At 45.0% G+C, this 15,384-nt stretch overlaps 1 protein-coding gene across 3 annotated transcripts in view; it reads right to left on the bottom strand.

The window, feature by feature from the left end:
• PTPRA (protein tyrosine phosphatase receptor type A) overlaps positions 1 to 15,384 on the bottom strand; it is a 127,428-nt gene that overhangs the window by 54,133 nt on the left and 57,911 nt on the right. For 2 of the 3 annotated variants that reach the window (XM_036382238.2, XM_054514643.1), the window contains one exon: positions 13,879 to 13,950. In XM_036382238.2, coding sequence (XP_036238131.1) covers positions 13,879 to 13,890 — 12 coding nt within the window. In that variant the 5' untranslated portion in view covers positions 13,891 to 13,950. Of the gene's footprint in view, positions 1 to 13,878; positions 13,957 to 15,384 lie in introns of those variants that run through there. The other variant, XM_036382240.2, reaches the window with a different exon arrangement.

The raw sequence follows: 15,384 nt of genomic DNA, 5'->3' as shown, positions 1-15,384 counted from the left end.
TATGATGACACACTCTGCCCAAATTTCTTCCCCATTCTCAGAGTTCATGGAGCAAATAAGAAACAGGATTTTTTTTGTGGGTGAAAGCCAAGGAACAGCTGTTCAGATCTCAGTGAAACCATTTTCAGCTCACAAGATCCAGAGCTGACACCCATGGACACCAGGCAGTTTTGGGAGATGCATCAGCTGCAGGAAGGTGAGGAGCACTCCCTCCAAAGATGGTTACATCCTCCTAAACCTAGAAGGAGTCACAGCAAGGGAGAAAAATAATAATTTTTAATTTATTTCAGAGTAGCAGAATAAGAGCCCAGGACAACAGCAGCCCTGTAAGCAGTGACAGATCCCTGAGGCCACCACACTCCTCAGTCCAGTGCCCTTCCCAGGAGGAAAGGGGTTTTTTTTTCCCCAGAAGGAAATGAAAACCACATGGACTGGCCAAAGAAGGGATCAATTAGACCATCTGGGCCTACCCACCACGCAGCAAAAACTGCTCCCTCCAAGAAATTTCCCAAATTGCTTTATCCAGTCTCACTTGAAAAGTCCAAAGCAGTGGAGTTTCCAGCTCTTCTCCTGGGATATGATTTCTCCCTGCAGGAAGCCTTTCCTAGCAAGATTTTCCTTTTGAAAATGTCTTCATTTCAATTTGCTGCCCCCCTCTCTCCCCTGCCTGTGAGCATTTGTGAACTACACTAATGAAACAGATTAATACCAAAAAGGAATTACAATTTAGGAATAAATTAGTTTATTTTCCTTTTATCCTCTACCAAAACCCCTCAACATGTCAAAGGAACTCGGAGTCTCCCTGAAATCTTCCTTTTTAAATTGGTCCCACTGCTCATAATTACACCTCCCCTCTATCCATACAAGTTACTTTGCTTTTCTTTCCCTTTCTCCTTTTTTTAGGGAGGAAGGAAAGAAGGCAGAGAAAAGAGTAAGAAAGGGTGGGATGAGGGGACAGGGCAGAGGGACCCATCCCATCTGCTCAGCCTTAATTGCTTCCAACTCTCCCCAAGTGTCTGAAAATGAAGTGATGATTCTGGTGTTGCCTGATGAATATTCCCAATTTCATTCCAGATGAAGGATCTGAGTTTATCCAATAATTGGGTTTTCTGCACCAGGAAACAGCTTCCACTTCCCAGAAATACCAAGGAGAAAGGCTGAGATGTGGCCAAATTGTGGGCAGCAGCTTGGAGAATAAAAGCACTAAGGGCTCAAATGCTGCTCCAAAGAAATAATTGTTCACAAACGTTGGGAGGGCTGCAAGAGACAAACAAAGCCCCAAATATCCACCAGGCTGGAGGCTGAGCACATACTGATAAAGGGGGTCAAAAATGCAATGGTTTCAACTGAAAATGCCCTTGAAAAAGCACTGGTAGGAAAACTCTACTCCAGCCAGCATCCTATTTCCCCAAAGGATTTTATACTCATGTCTAGTGATAAAAACTATTCTAATTTATTATAAAAATGGTTATTTTGGCCTTGATCATCACTTCAGCAAATAATAACCCACTGGATTCAAGAGCCTGCTGCCACTTCAAGGTCCTCCCTCTGGGACAGGGACACCTTTCACCAGCCCAGGTTACTCCAAGCCCCATCCAACCTGGCCTTGGACACTTCCAGGGATGGGGAAATACAGGGATGGGGAATTAGAATTCACTAAAGGCTGTTCCCATCCCACAGATGCCCAGCTCAGTATCACTTTTTAAAGGTTTCCCCTCCTGCCAGGAGTTTTGCTGGAGATCTTCATTCCATCTTGTCCAAAAACATCCAACCATGTGTGTAAATCCTTGCCACAAAAGGATTTGAAGGCCAATGGGAATTTTTTAGGTGGGAGGGCTGCTCCAGGTAGGAAAATCCATCGAGGAAGATGGGAGGGAAGCTCACACTGCAGAGGAGCTCTCTGCTTGCTTCAGCAGCAAAATTTAATTCCCACCCTTGTACAGCATGTTCTGATATTTAAAAATATTCAGTTGACTTCCACATCTCCTGTGCCCTTTATTTTTCTGACAGCTTCTCCTGGATGGGAAGTACAGGAAAATCCAAACTGCAGCAACAGAGCAAAGAGCCAGGAACCACTGCAGCCACTGCCCCGGGGCCAACTTTGGGGTGTTTCTGTTTAAAACACCACTTTTAGAGAGCTGTAAGAATAAATATATATCCTAAACCCTCTAACACTTATTAGAGGTCTAAAAATAAAAGCAGTTTTGGAAATAGGAAGTGCAAATCCAAAGGGAAAGGCAGAGCACAGGGAGGCAGCCTGCCCTTCCCTGTCTCCCTTTCTTGGCTGCAAGGAGCAGCAAGGAAGTGATTATAAAGCATTTATTTGCAAAATCACAGCCAATAAATCCAAGAGCAACAACAGCCTCCCTCACACTGCTCTGGCCATGGGTGGGGGGGAAATGAAGGAGAGCTGGAGGTCTGACCAGCAGGCAGGTGCATGGCAGCAGAGCTTCACTCCCAAGATTTTTGGGAAGAGTTCAAGCCTATAAAGTGGAATATTCACCCAGGCTGCCTCTTACCTCTGCTGTTTTGAAGCCCTAGAAAATAAAAATAAAAAGCCTTGGAAAGGCAATGACAGTTGTGGAATGAAAATGCCTGAAAAGGTTAAAAAGAAAAAAAAAAGAAAAAAAAGAAAAAGAACTGGGCTGTTGAATGAGGAAATGAGTAAGGGAGAGCAAGAGAAAATAAAACAGTACAGAAAAAGCCATCTAAATTCTCCTCCCCTTTCCTGGATACAAATACCAGCACAAGAAAACCGTAGGAAGCGAATCTGACTGCTTTGAAAATCACTGAGGTCAAAAGCCTGACAGAAGAAAGGAAAAAGGATTAAACAAAGGGATGATATAATCTATCCAGCTATAATTCAAACCTTGGAGGTATAAATAGCTCCACTACAGGCCTCAAGTCAACCACTAATTTACACTGCAATCAGGAGGGGGAGGCAGATCCCCATCCCCACAAGCAGATTAATCCTTACTTGCTCATTTTTGCATTTCTGACACCTTTCTTTGAAGTACCAAAGCTGGTACCATCTCACAAAAGGCGTTGGAGAGCCTGAAAATTGGAGAGATGAGCCTGGCTGCTGCTTGTCTGGGGCCTCATGCACAGTCCCAGATGCTGCTGTGGGTCCTGAGTGCAGAGAAGAAAGGAGATGGCCCCAATCCATGGGGATAAGAGAGGATCAAAGCCACCATTTGCCAGTTTGACACAAAGGGAAGCAGGACTCCAACGATGGCTCTTGTTTCACAAGGTTTTCCCAAGGCTTTAATTGCAGATAAATATTTAGTGGGATATTCAAATACTTGTGAGCACCTCAATCACTCCAGAGGCTCAGTAAATCCCTCTAGGAATATTGGCAAGGGTGAGCTGTGTGGTGTGAGGTAAGAGCAGCAGGACCATCAGCTGCTGGGGGTGGTGGCTCTCAGAGAGGGACACCCAACCCCTCCTCCAGTGTTGTGTCCTTGATTCATCTTGATCCACTGAGAAAGGCAGTGGCAGTGATGGAGGGACAACTCTAGGGGAGTTTCTTCAGTCCCCCACACATCCTCTATGCAACTGCATCCATTTTGAGGGGAGAAATCCCTTCACTCCTTCCTTCTTCACCACATTGTCAGGTTCTGAAGTTCAGTTCAAGAGCAGAACCCTTCCTGTGTGTCCATCCCATGTTCCCAGGAGGAATGGCTGTGTCCAGACACCCCCTGCACGTGTCCTGTGGGTTAATTAACCCCCCTGCCCCTGTTAATGACCCTCACTGCATCCCAGCCTATCTGAATTGAATGAAAGTATCATCATAGAGCCAGAATCATGGAATGGTTTGGGTTGGAAGGGATCTTAAAGCTCATCCAGTGCCACCCCATGCCATGGGCAGGGACACCTTCCCACTGTCCCAGGTTGCTCCAAGTCCTGTCCAGCCTGGCCTTGGACACTTCCAGGGATCCAGGGGCAGCCACAGCTGCTCCAGGGCCTCCCCACCCTCCCAGGGAACGATTCCTTCCCCATATCCCATCCATCCCTGCCCTCTGGCTACTGGGAGCCATTCCCTGTGTCCTGTCCCTCCATCCTTTGCCCAAAGTCACTCTCCAGCTCTCCTGAATTCCCCTTTCCCTGCTGCCCACAATGTGGGATCACCCAGGGCACATCCAGCCTTTCATCCACCAACATCCCCAAGACTTTCAGGGCTGCCATTTCCCAAATCCCTGCTATTTTCTGCTGATGAGACACAGCATCCCATATAAAAATTCCTACCCTGTAACACATCAGACTTTGTTTAGTGAAACATCTTTCTCCTAACACCAACTATCAGTCACCAGCCTCCATGGTGCCCAACCTCTGCCACACAAGACTTTGAATTATTCCTTTTGGGAAGCACCCAGCTTGATCCCACTATCAGGAGTGGTTTGTTTTTTGTTTCTTTTTTTTGTGTCCCAGTGGGTTATTTCATTAGGATGTGGCCCTGGAGACCTTATTCCAGGCTGAGTGTGCAGCTAGTGGGAAGAAAGACTTCTTGATGATGCATTTTCCTACCAAAATAGAAACAGAAGCTTTAAACACAAACAGATTTCAGCTTCCAGCACGGCAGTCCCAGGGCAGGAGACTGAACCAGCTTTAACTACTGAAGTCACACAGGGAAGAATTTGTGAAAAAAGAAAAAAAAAAAAAGTGTGGTTTCTGTATTACAGCAGCCACGTGCTCCAGATGGATTCAATGCCATGTGGGCTGGTGAGAAAAAAAAAATAACTTTGCTCCTCCCCCGAAACAGAAGTTGGGACAATTCACATCAAAAGTGGATCAAGCACAAAGCAAAAGTCACCAAATGCTTCAAAAGCAGTGAATTGTACCAAATTCAGATGTTAAAGCATCACTAGGAAAAAAAAAAACCCACAACGCCCTGTGGTATGAAACTCTGAAAATGTATGTTAAAAATTGTGTAACAGAGAATTTTTCCATATTTTTGCTCCCAAGAATAAAGACTGGGATAAATCAACAGCTGAAAGGGCTGAATGTCATCTTGCTGTGAGCTTTTGCTAATAAAAATCAGAGTATGGATGAAATCATTCAAGCTGAAAGGAAGTGCAAATGTTTTAAAAGGTATTTTCCTTTGAAAAGCAAAAATCTGCCTCACGGTGAAGAGAAGGAGAAAATCAGTTCATGACATTTCTTTCCTTTTGTGACAGAGAAAATTTATTAAAATGATGATTGCTGCACAAGGAAATAAAGTCATTTCATTACAAGCAAGACATGGAGCGCTGAGGAAGAATTTGTTCCCCTGCAAAGGCTCAAACCCCATGAGATGACAAAGCAGGGATGCCCAGAGCACAGTGTGGGGACCAAAGGTGAGGCTGAGCATCCTGCTGATTGTCTGCATCCCATAATTTAACCAGCATTTCCAATTAAGCACTTCTTACAGATCCATCATGGACTTTAGCAAGCTGACAGCCCTTCCAAAAGCCCAGAAACAGCCACTTTAAAAACAATGAAAACCCCTGAACACCTGCCCGAGGGATGAACAAACTGGTGTCTAGCAGATATTATCTATTTTTTTTTTATTTATTTAAGAGCAAATAAAATTGAAGTGGGGAGTAGATGTTTTAAAGCACTTAATGCAGAGCTGGGTTGCCAGCCAATATCTCACATCTAAAACATCTTCCTAAATGATCCATTTCAGGATTCAAAGCACATAAAAATAAAGAAATAGATATGAAATAGGTTTTGATCAAGCTTCTGGCTGCTTGGGAAAAGGACTTTTAACAGCTTGACCTCTGAAGCAAAAAGAGCAGCTGGGAAGCAAAGCTGACCTTCCACTGATCAACTGCAACAAAACCAGTGCCAGGCTGGGCTTCCCAATTTGTTTTTGTGCTCTGGACACCTGTGAGCATCCCTGGTGAAATATTTTGGGGTGGTTTCAATGCTGCTCACGGCACCTGAGCAGCAGAAAATTCATTTCCTGTGAGCTGGCATTTGAGCAAACAAATCTCCATCCTGCCCAAGGTGTGTCTGAGCTCCAGGACAGACAAACGGAGCCTCTGGGAGGAGGTGGAGCAGCACCTCAACGTGGGGGTTGAGGTCTCCTTGCCCCCCAACACCTGCAGGGGGTTCCTGTTTCCTTTGAAGATGTGGTGAGCTGGCAGCAGCCTGGCCTGAGGCAGCTGCAGGCACTGGTCCACTGCAGCTGGAGAGTTTCAGGTTGGTTTTTGGACAGTAAATGATGGCTCTAAGGGACACCTGCTCTGGCAGTGTGCAAGCAGAATCCTCATCCTGAGTGTTCATCCCAAGACAGATTGGGAAGAAGAAAATCCAGCCAGCACCACCCTTCATGGGGATCCTCAGGTGTTTCAGCCATTCCTGGGGCTCCCTGCACCTCCCAGTTTGGGGCAGAGCTCCAGCCCTTCCAAATAATTTCATTTTTGCTCAGATTTAACTCTTCCCCTCCAGACCCTTCACATGGAAGCATTGAAGGGCAGAGCTCCAGCCCTTCCAAATAATTTCATTTTTGCTCAGATTTAGCTCTTCCCCTCCAGACCCTTCACTGTCCTTGGTCACCACCTCTAATTTTGAGCTCATCTTTGGGATGAAGGCAGGGAGATGCTGAACATCCCAAACATTTCCACACACCTGAGCCTTCTTACATGGATTAAAACACCAATTGAATCCTGACCAACTTTTTTCCTGGAAAACCCAACTCAGCTTCCACATTTCTCCACCAACTTTCTGCTGCTTAATCCCTTCAGCCATTTCCCCCTCCTGCAGAGCTCTCACCTCCCCACAAGTTTCCTCTGCAAGGAGGAACCTCAAATTACAAAACCCAGATGAATGCAGCTGCAGAGACCTCCCTGCTCAGTCCCACCTGTACCTCAGAAGCTCAGATGTCACTTTAGGTGCCATAACATCCACTCATTTTGGGGAGAAACAGCAACATTTCATCCTCTAAACCAGTTTGTCTCAAATACAAAGTTTTTTACAAGATTTTGGTGTTGTTCACATGATCTTGTTGATTTAGCAAGCTGGTCTAGTTGAAGGTGTCCCTCCACATAGCAAGGGTTGGATTAAATGGTTTTTAAGACCTCTTTCAACCCAGAACATTTTATGGTTCTGTGATTCTGTGACTTCTCCACCCCCTTGTACAAAACTGGAAGCAGCTCATACTAATATTTTTTGTTTGCTTGCTTTTTAGATTTTTTGGGGTTTTTTTAATTAAGGGCCAGGTCTAGTTGAATTTTGAACCTACAAACTTCCTCTAGAGCAACAGCAGCTTGACCTTGTGCTTCCTCAGAAGCTCAGATGTCACTTTAGGTGCCATAACATCCACTCATTTTGGGGAGAAACAGCAACATTTCATCCTCTAAACCAGTTTCTCTCAAATACAAAGTTTTTTGCAAGATTTTGGTGTTGTTCACATGATCTTGTTGATTTAGCAGGCTGGTCTAGTTGAAGGTGTCCCTCCACATGGCAAGGGTTGGATTAAATGGTTTTTGAGACCTCTTTCAACCCAGAACATTTTATGGTTCTGTGATTCTGTGACTTCTCCACCCCCTTGTACAAAACTGGAAGCAGCTCATACTAATATTTTTTGTTTGCTTGCTTTTTAGGTTTTTGGGGGTTTTTTAATTAAGGGCCAGGTCTAGTTGAATTTTGAACCTACAAACTTCCTCTAGAGCAACAGCAGCTTGACCTTGTGCTTCCTCAAAGCTGAGCCCAAGGTTAAGACCTGAGGTTGCCAAGAATCTGCTGAGAGAGGTGCAGCCAAGCTGGGCACCTTCCACGGGGGAAAAAGAGCCCTGAAGAGGTAAAACAGCTTTATTGTAGCATAAGCTCCATCTATATCTGAAATGTTTCACTTTAAAGAGCTTCTCCCCTCCCTCCAGCTCTGCAAAGAGAGAATTCTCACCAAGGCACACAAACCACATCAAATGGAAGCAGAACCTGGCCAAGCAGCTCAGACACAGCCCCCACCCCACAGATGCTCTCTGCAGCAGCAAAAGTATAGATTACACTATTTCCTTCCCCAAATATTGTACATTTTATACATTTCACCTGGTACACCACCACTTCCTGCACTACAGCTTCCACCTGGGCAAGAGAGGACAGGAGCAAAAGGGAAAATGTCTTGTATATGGATAGGCACCTTAAAAATGCATTAAAAATCAAGTTTGGACATTAATTTCCCTCAGCAATGGTCAACCAAATAAAGCTCTCCTCCTCCTCCTCCTCCTCCTCCAGAGCACCCTTCCAGATCCCCCCAAGCCATTTTATAACTATGAAATTATAATTATAATTTACCTCCTTCCCCAGCGAGCTCATCTCTTGGCTCCACAGGTACCAGCTGTGCCCTCTCTCACCCCAAGTGTTGCTGTATTTTGACCAAGCTCAGAGAAACTGGTGGAGTTTGTAAGAAAAATTTCACATTTTGTGTCAGAGCTGGAGGATTTACGCATCAAAAGCTTGTTGGGCTTCTCCCCACCTGCAGCTTTTACCTGCTGCCAGGTATCACTTCCCATGAAATGCACCCACCTGAGGCCACCACAGCTAAAGGGTCCCTGTTGGAGCCCTGGATGATGAGAATTTTAGATTTTCTGTGTTGAAAGACCCTCAAGAAAACACCACATTTGACCTGAAGTCATAGAGAAAGCTTCCAAAATTGATTAATAACACTAAGATTAAAGTGTGTAGTTCGAAGAGAAGTGTGTAATAGAAAACTTGAAAAGTTTTAAAATATAATAATTTATATGAAGTCAAATAGATGTTTTAAAGCAGTAATTAGTCCTTCTTCTTCATAAATTTAAGTATTTTTTATAACTAAACAAAAAAGTCCACATTACAAGACATAAGTAATTATTAAGTTAAAAGAAAAAGTAATTTAAGTGTCATTTCTTCATTAAATAGTTTTTCCTTTAAGATCTTATAAATACGAAACCATTTTATAACCTGTTAGTAAAATATTATAGAACTCAAAAGTTGTAAGACTGTATTGTAAATAAAAATTAATAAAAATCTGAATCCAAACACAAAATACCATCAATACACTTAATCCCAGCCCTAACTTCAAAAAAAAAAAAAATTAGAAAAAAAATTTTAAAAATACCAACAGATCACAGCCCTGGGAAATACACAAAATAATTAATTTTTCCAGCCTGCCTTATCTCCCTGTGGACATCCACATACAAAAATCCCCAGCCCAGGTATCTGCCTGCCCTCAGAATGACTCTGTGTGAAAAGGGAACAGGTTCCTGACCAAGCACAGGCAGTTCTGCACCACATCCCTGTGTTTAATGCATCACAACCCATCCAGCTGCAGCTGTGAGGGGTCCACATGTCCCTTGCCAAATTCCTGTGTAATTTTTCATTCTTTCTTCTTCATCATTGCATAATCCAGGGCGGATTTGTACAGCAATATTAAAGGAAATTTGCTGGTGCAGAGAGAGGAAAACACCGGCGACGGTGCCAGCCTGCCAGGGGATTTCCATGCTTTGCTCTTGGAAAGGCCTGATAAGATGGATATATTTGTTTTAGATTTCAGCAAGGAACCTCAAGGATTTGGATTGGAAAAATCCTTAAATAATATCAGAGAAGTGAGTTCTGCAGGAGGAGGCAGGAGAAGTTAATGGTGTTAGCACTGACCTGGCTGATCCCACTGCTGACCTGTGTCTGCCTGGGCAAATGTATTCCTGAAACCTCCCTGTGGTGTTGGGGAAAGTGCAATTCCAGTTGGGTGCAACTCCAGAATTTCATAGGTTTTGGTTTGTATCAGCTGGGACCAGATGTTCTCCTCAGGCCCCTCCACCTCCAGTGCTTGGCACTGTGGTAAAAATGTCACCAAAGCAGCTGCACTTGTGTTTTACCAACAAACCCAAAGCACATCTGATTGAATTCCCTCTTCTTTTCTCTTGAAAGGGATCTTAATTTAATTCCATGCTGCTGCCATGGGCAGAGTCATTTTCCACTAAACCAGGTTGCTCCAAACCCCATCCAACCTTCAGCACTTGGATGGATGGTGCAGCCAATCTGCCCAAAAGGAAGGATCTGTTTTATTGAAAATGTGAATCAGCTCAACCCTCCCACTGGACCAAATACAATCAAAGCAGAGATGTGTTTGGAGACACCAACATGAGAAAGATTTGCTCGATAGGTGCAGGCCCACCAGTGTCAGCAACAGCTGTGCTTAGCTGCAATGAACTAAATTAGCATGGCTTGATCTCAGTGGAGACAAGTTGTTGAGGAAGCCCTCAAACTTAGCAAGCAAACACAACTAAAAACCTAAACTGACTGCAGCTGCAACCCTCCTGAAAGCTGAACCTGTGGTTGCTACACCCTGGCAATGTTTTTTATGAGGCAACCACCCCTTGGTGCAGTTTCCCATCTGTTCAGGCAACAGGTACATCAGTTGCTGGTTTCGGTTTTTCAGGACTGAATTTCAATAAAAATCGCAGTCTCAGAAGGATGTGAGAGCAGTTGATGTCTGTGCACTGATAGTTATGCCTAATTAACATAAAAATGAGGTTTTCCTAATCACCTGCAAGAGGAAACCTGCTTGCAGAACAAGCTACTGGGGAAAAAAAAAATAAATTACTCCTCAGGGAGGCAGTTGTCAGAAATAAGGAGGGTGGATGTGTTTATTTATACCCAGCAGCTCCAGGTAGGGGCTGCAGGTCCTGACACGCTGCCTGGAGTGGTTTCTGCAAGGAGTTTTCTCCTTCCTGTCCCCATTCCATGCTCAGCTCCAACCACCCAGTGCTGGTGGTGTGTGCTGGGAATGAGGGTTTGCACTCAGTGCAAATCCCAGGGTGTTTTTTAGGCCAAGTCAGCTCACCTCAGCAGGATCAAATTTCAGGTAGAAGTTTGAAGCCTCACAGGAAAGAGGTGGGGAGAAGTGCCAGTGGGATTTAGGAGCACCAATCACTTGTGATTTCTGGTCTCTGGGCAAACTCTGTGTTTCCAAAACGTGCTCCAAGGATCAGCCTGCACATCAGCAAGTCCCAAAATGTGACAGCAATCTTTAAAGGGTTCAGAAGCACTGCAGCTGGTGGTGGCTTTGACCAAAAATGCAAATCCAAGTGGGGGAAAAACCACTTTGGCCACTCCAAGCAGAATCCACCAGGATGAAGCAGTGCAGGGCTGGAATGAGTTCTGATCCACCACCTCCTATCATCTCCTGAAGTTTGGTCACAACTGCACATGCCTGAGGAGAAGATGAAGCTGTGGCACTTTTTTGAGGAGCAATCCTTGAGGGAGAGGCTGTGGGACTGTGGTGGAAGGTGCTGGAGGGTACCCCTGAGGGGAGCACCAGCAGCACCCTGGTGATAGATAAACCTTCAAGTTACTGAGAGAACAAACACCAGGGGAAGGAGCCAACCACAATTTACTGACTTATCTCTCAGGAAAGACATTTCAGTTATTGTGGGTAGCACCGAAAACAACAGCTCGGGGACGGGCGCTGGGGGAACCGGTGGAGGAAACCGCACGTGTCGAGCTCTTCTGCAAATCCAGGGCACCCCAGCGTGGCTCCCACCTCCCCAAAAACTGCTGGCAACACAGCTGGAGGAGGATATGGATGGTGCAGAGGTTGTGGATGGCTTTGGATGGCCTTTGTTGAAAGAAGATCTGTGGTTTTAGCGCTCCCCCTCTCAAAAACACGGCACACACAAGGGAGGGTCCCCTCCACACCGTGATGGTTTCTGCCCCTTTCAGCAGCTCTGGCAGTGTTCTGCACACTCAAATACAGCTCCACACAATGCCACAGCTCCATCACACTGAGCACCTTGCTCTGATTGCTTTCAATATACACCAGTGCTCTTCCTAAACCAGGACCTCACAAACGGTGGGACCACCACCGATGCTCCACCATTGCTCACGCTTGCCCCTGATGCTCTGGGGGCAGAAGTTCCCCTGGTTTTCCCCATCAAAGTCAATTTTTCAGAAAAGAAATACATTGCACAAAGTATTGTAGATGAACATCCACTCACACCTGCCCCTGATGCTCTGGGGGCAGAAGTTCCCCCAGTTTCCCCATCAAAGTCAGTTTTTCAGAAGAGAAATACATTGCACAAAGTATTGTAGATGAACATCCCAATAAGGTATTTGCCTTAACCTTTTCTACTCTCTACAAAAAGGAAGTAAGAGAATTGCAAGCAAATTTTTTAGTGCTATCAGATTTAGTCAAATTTAGTGAGGACACCAGATTTAGCATCAATGTAGAATTCAGAATTACAAAAAACTTGATTTTGTATGTGAAACCTGAAGTCACACAAAATTCCAGTAATTCTTTCCTTGCTCTATTCCTGTAAGACACCATAATTTTTAAATATTGGATAATTGGAGTCTGCAGCTTGAAGGTTTCTCCAAAACACCAGCTCTTTTTGGAATTAGACTGATGTCACTGTAGCTCATTTGCTTAATTAGTGATTTACAGAAAGATCTCTTTAGGAGAAGGGGGAAACCTTTCAAATGAAAAGCTCCAAGTGCAGAATCAAGACACCATCCCCGATGACTGTTTACTCCCATCTTGTACATAATTTTGGGCCACACTACATCAATCAGCAGCTGTGACTGATGCCATTACACCTCCTAAATAAAAAGTGAACTCTGCAAGAGGCCAAGCACCACTGAGTTTTTCCCTAACAGGAGGATGTTGCTTTTACAAAATCATGCTGGGATAAGTCAGCACACAGAATAAACACACAAATCCCAGCGCTGCTGCACAGCCCTAGAGGAGTTTTCCCCTTATTTCAGCATTTTGTTTTTATCACTGCAGCCTTCCTTCCCTCAAGCACTTGGCTTTTGCTGATCACTGCACCCCAGCACACAAATCCTCCTCCAAAGGGGTGCTGGGGTACCGTGGAGCATGGGGAGAGGGCCTGCACACATGTGCACGTTGCAAGGAACAATAATTCATGCAAATCCCTGCTCCAAGCAAATTCCACAGCAGTGCATCTTATCACAAGCCAAACAAAAAGCAGGAATAGGCTGGAGAATGGTAAACCCACGTTCAAAGAATCTGTTCTTGTTGCAGCTTGAATTTCCCCCTCTCCTCCACAGCTCTCTGCTGACACCAAAAACCAAGCAGCCATGAACTGAACCCACTAATCAGAAGTGAAAACCCAAACTGTGAGAGGAAGCAAAGCCTCTGTTCCAGTAGATATTTGGGAGTCTCTGTGGTGACCCTCTTTGCTTCAGGAAGAGGAGGCAGAGACCAGCAGTGACCATCTCACCCTTCCGATGATGCCTCCAAGCACAACCACCATGGCAGAAACAATCCAGCAAGGCAAGAATTCAGGTGTAAAAGCAGCACAAAAACTACTTATAAATCCATTTAACTCTGCTCACATTTGTATTTTCTTCTCCAAGTTTGTAAAACAATTTGCTGCTTTTAAATCAGGGATTTTCCTCTGTTTCATCCATCAAGAACTGAGCACTCCCTTGCCACATTTGGAGATAGACCAGCTTTCCACAGACGCTCAAGATGATGAAAATAAACGAATAAAATATATCTTTAGTTCAAGTTTTCTTCTTTTTTTTCTGAGATTGCAAGTTAGAACCTGAATTCCAACCCAACCACTGGGTTTCAGCAGAACAAAAAAATCCCTGTGCTGAGGGCTCTCAAATAAGAGTCATGTCCCTTCCAACTCTGCACCAACAGAGACCTTATTATCCTTTGGGGGAGGAAGTCAGATTTTTTCCACTTAGTTACGTTCCCAGGTAGTTCTTAAATAAGATTTCCCTTCCATCTGTGTTTAAAGGGACACTTTAGCAGAAGTTACTGCTTGGCCATAGAGCCATGGTTGTGTACTAAACCCCAAAATAGACCAATGGCCACTGGCCAGCACCATTTTATTGCAAGGACAGGACAAATGAGAAGATGCCAAAATTAACAGCACCTCTTCCTACCTTAATTATCATCAGTCAATCGTCCACCTGCACTTCATTAGGAGCCCATAAAGGTTCTTCCAGTGCTGCCCCCTGGAAACAAACAAACAAAAAAAAAGCTTTTAGAACCAAAGAAGACAAATACAGCAATATCTTAGGAAAACAGCATTTTTACTGCTGCCAGCAAGGCAATTCCACTCCATTTTACCAGATGCAAAATGCAGTTTTTTATTATTGCTCAAGCTACAGACACACTAGAAAAAATGAAAATAACTTCTAAGTACAGAGAGCAAAATTGGGAGTTTCCAGGGTTAAAAGTGCTTTTGGGAAGAGGTGGCAGGAGGGAATTACAGGGCAGCAGCAGTTACAGATGAAGGGACTCTGATACTCCCAGCTTGGCCTGACAGATGCACTGCTGTTTGCGTAAAAGCAAATAAAGTGTAGCAGGGTCCAGAGCTAGAGGAAATAGGTAATTGCTGTTGTAGTGAGGGCTCTTCTGAGGGTGTATTTCCCCAGACAGAAGTAGTTTGGGCATTGGGAAAAGCAGTTCTGTGTGTTCATCTCCTCCCACCCCAAGGGAAGGGGACAGAAAGCCACATGGAGGTCACCGGGATTTCTGGTGGCCACATACCCATGGGACAGCCACCAGCAACTTCCCCAAGCCCAAAGCTCTCTGGATACAGACTCTGGCTGTAGGACCAAGTGTGATCCTATAAGGAACAGGCTGGAGACCTGCAGGGATGGTTGTGATGCTCCCACACTTGCACAAATCACCTCCCTCCCCACCGGCTCTTGGGTTTGGGTTCCTGGCTCCATCGGCACGGCCACACCACAGGGGCTCACAGCTCACCTGCCATGTCCACACTGCTCCTGGCTGTTCCCCACTTCAACAGGACCAGCCAAGTTATCTCCACTCCCTGCATCTCAGCTCCCCTTCCCAAAATATTCTTTACCCACATCAGCTTTGAGGCAGCAGCAGCAGCAGGGCTCCTTGCAGGATTCTGCAGAGCCAACCCCCAACTAATCCCATCTTCTGGGCTGCTGCTCTAAAGCACAGAATTAGAGACCTGAGGCACTTGTAGATTTCGAGTTGAATACATTTAAACCATAAATTAATTTATTTTTTTTTCCCTATCGACATCTTTCCTGGCCAGCCTTGGGCAGGATGTGACCCAGCCATCTGCTCTGTCAGTGCCAGGAGCTGTGGAGCTCAGACATAATCCCTGGGTGATCTCCTCGTTGTTTTCCATCCTGCTCAAGTGTTGACTTGAGCACTTGTTCAATTAGACAAGCCTCAGCACTGCAATCAGATGGGCTCACAGGGCTGATTTTCTGCCTCCACTGAGGAGAAAAAAAAATCTGATTTAGTTCTGTGTGAGTGTGATAGAACTGGGAGCTTCAAAGCAACAAGACCTGGAGATCATGTCTGCTCTGAAGTCTGCCAGAATTGCTGCTTAACCTGAGCAGACCACCAGCAACTTCCATTGCAAGAGAAGCTGTGAGACAGAGCAGATTAAAAGCCATTGG

Source organism: Molothrus ater, chromosome 4 (genome assembly GCF_012460135.2).
Source record: "Molothrus ater isolate BHLD 08-10-18 breed brown headed cowbird chromosome 4, BPBGC_Mater_1.1, whole genome shotgun sequence".
NCBI lineage: Eukaryota > Metazoa > Chordata > Aves > Passeriformes > Icteridae > Molothrus > Molothrus ater.
Note: the sequence above shows the minus strand (reverse complement) of the source record. Positions and strands in the feature narration are given on the sequence as shown.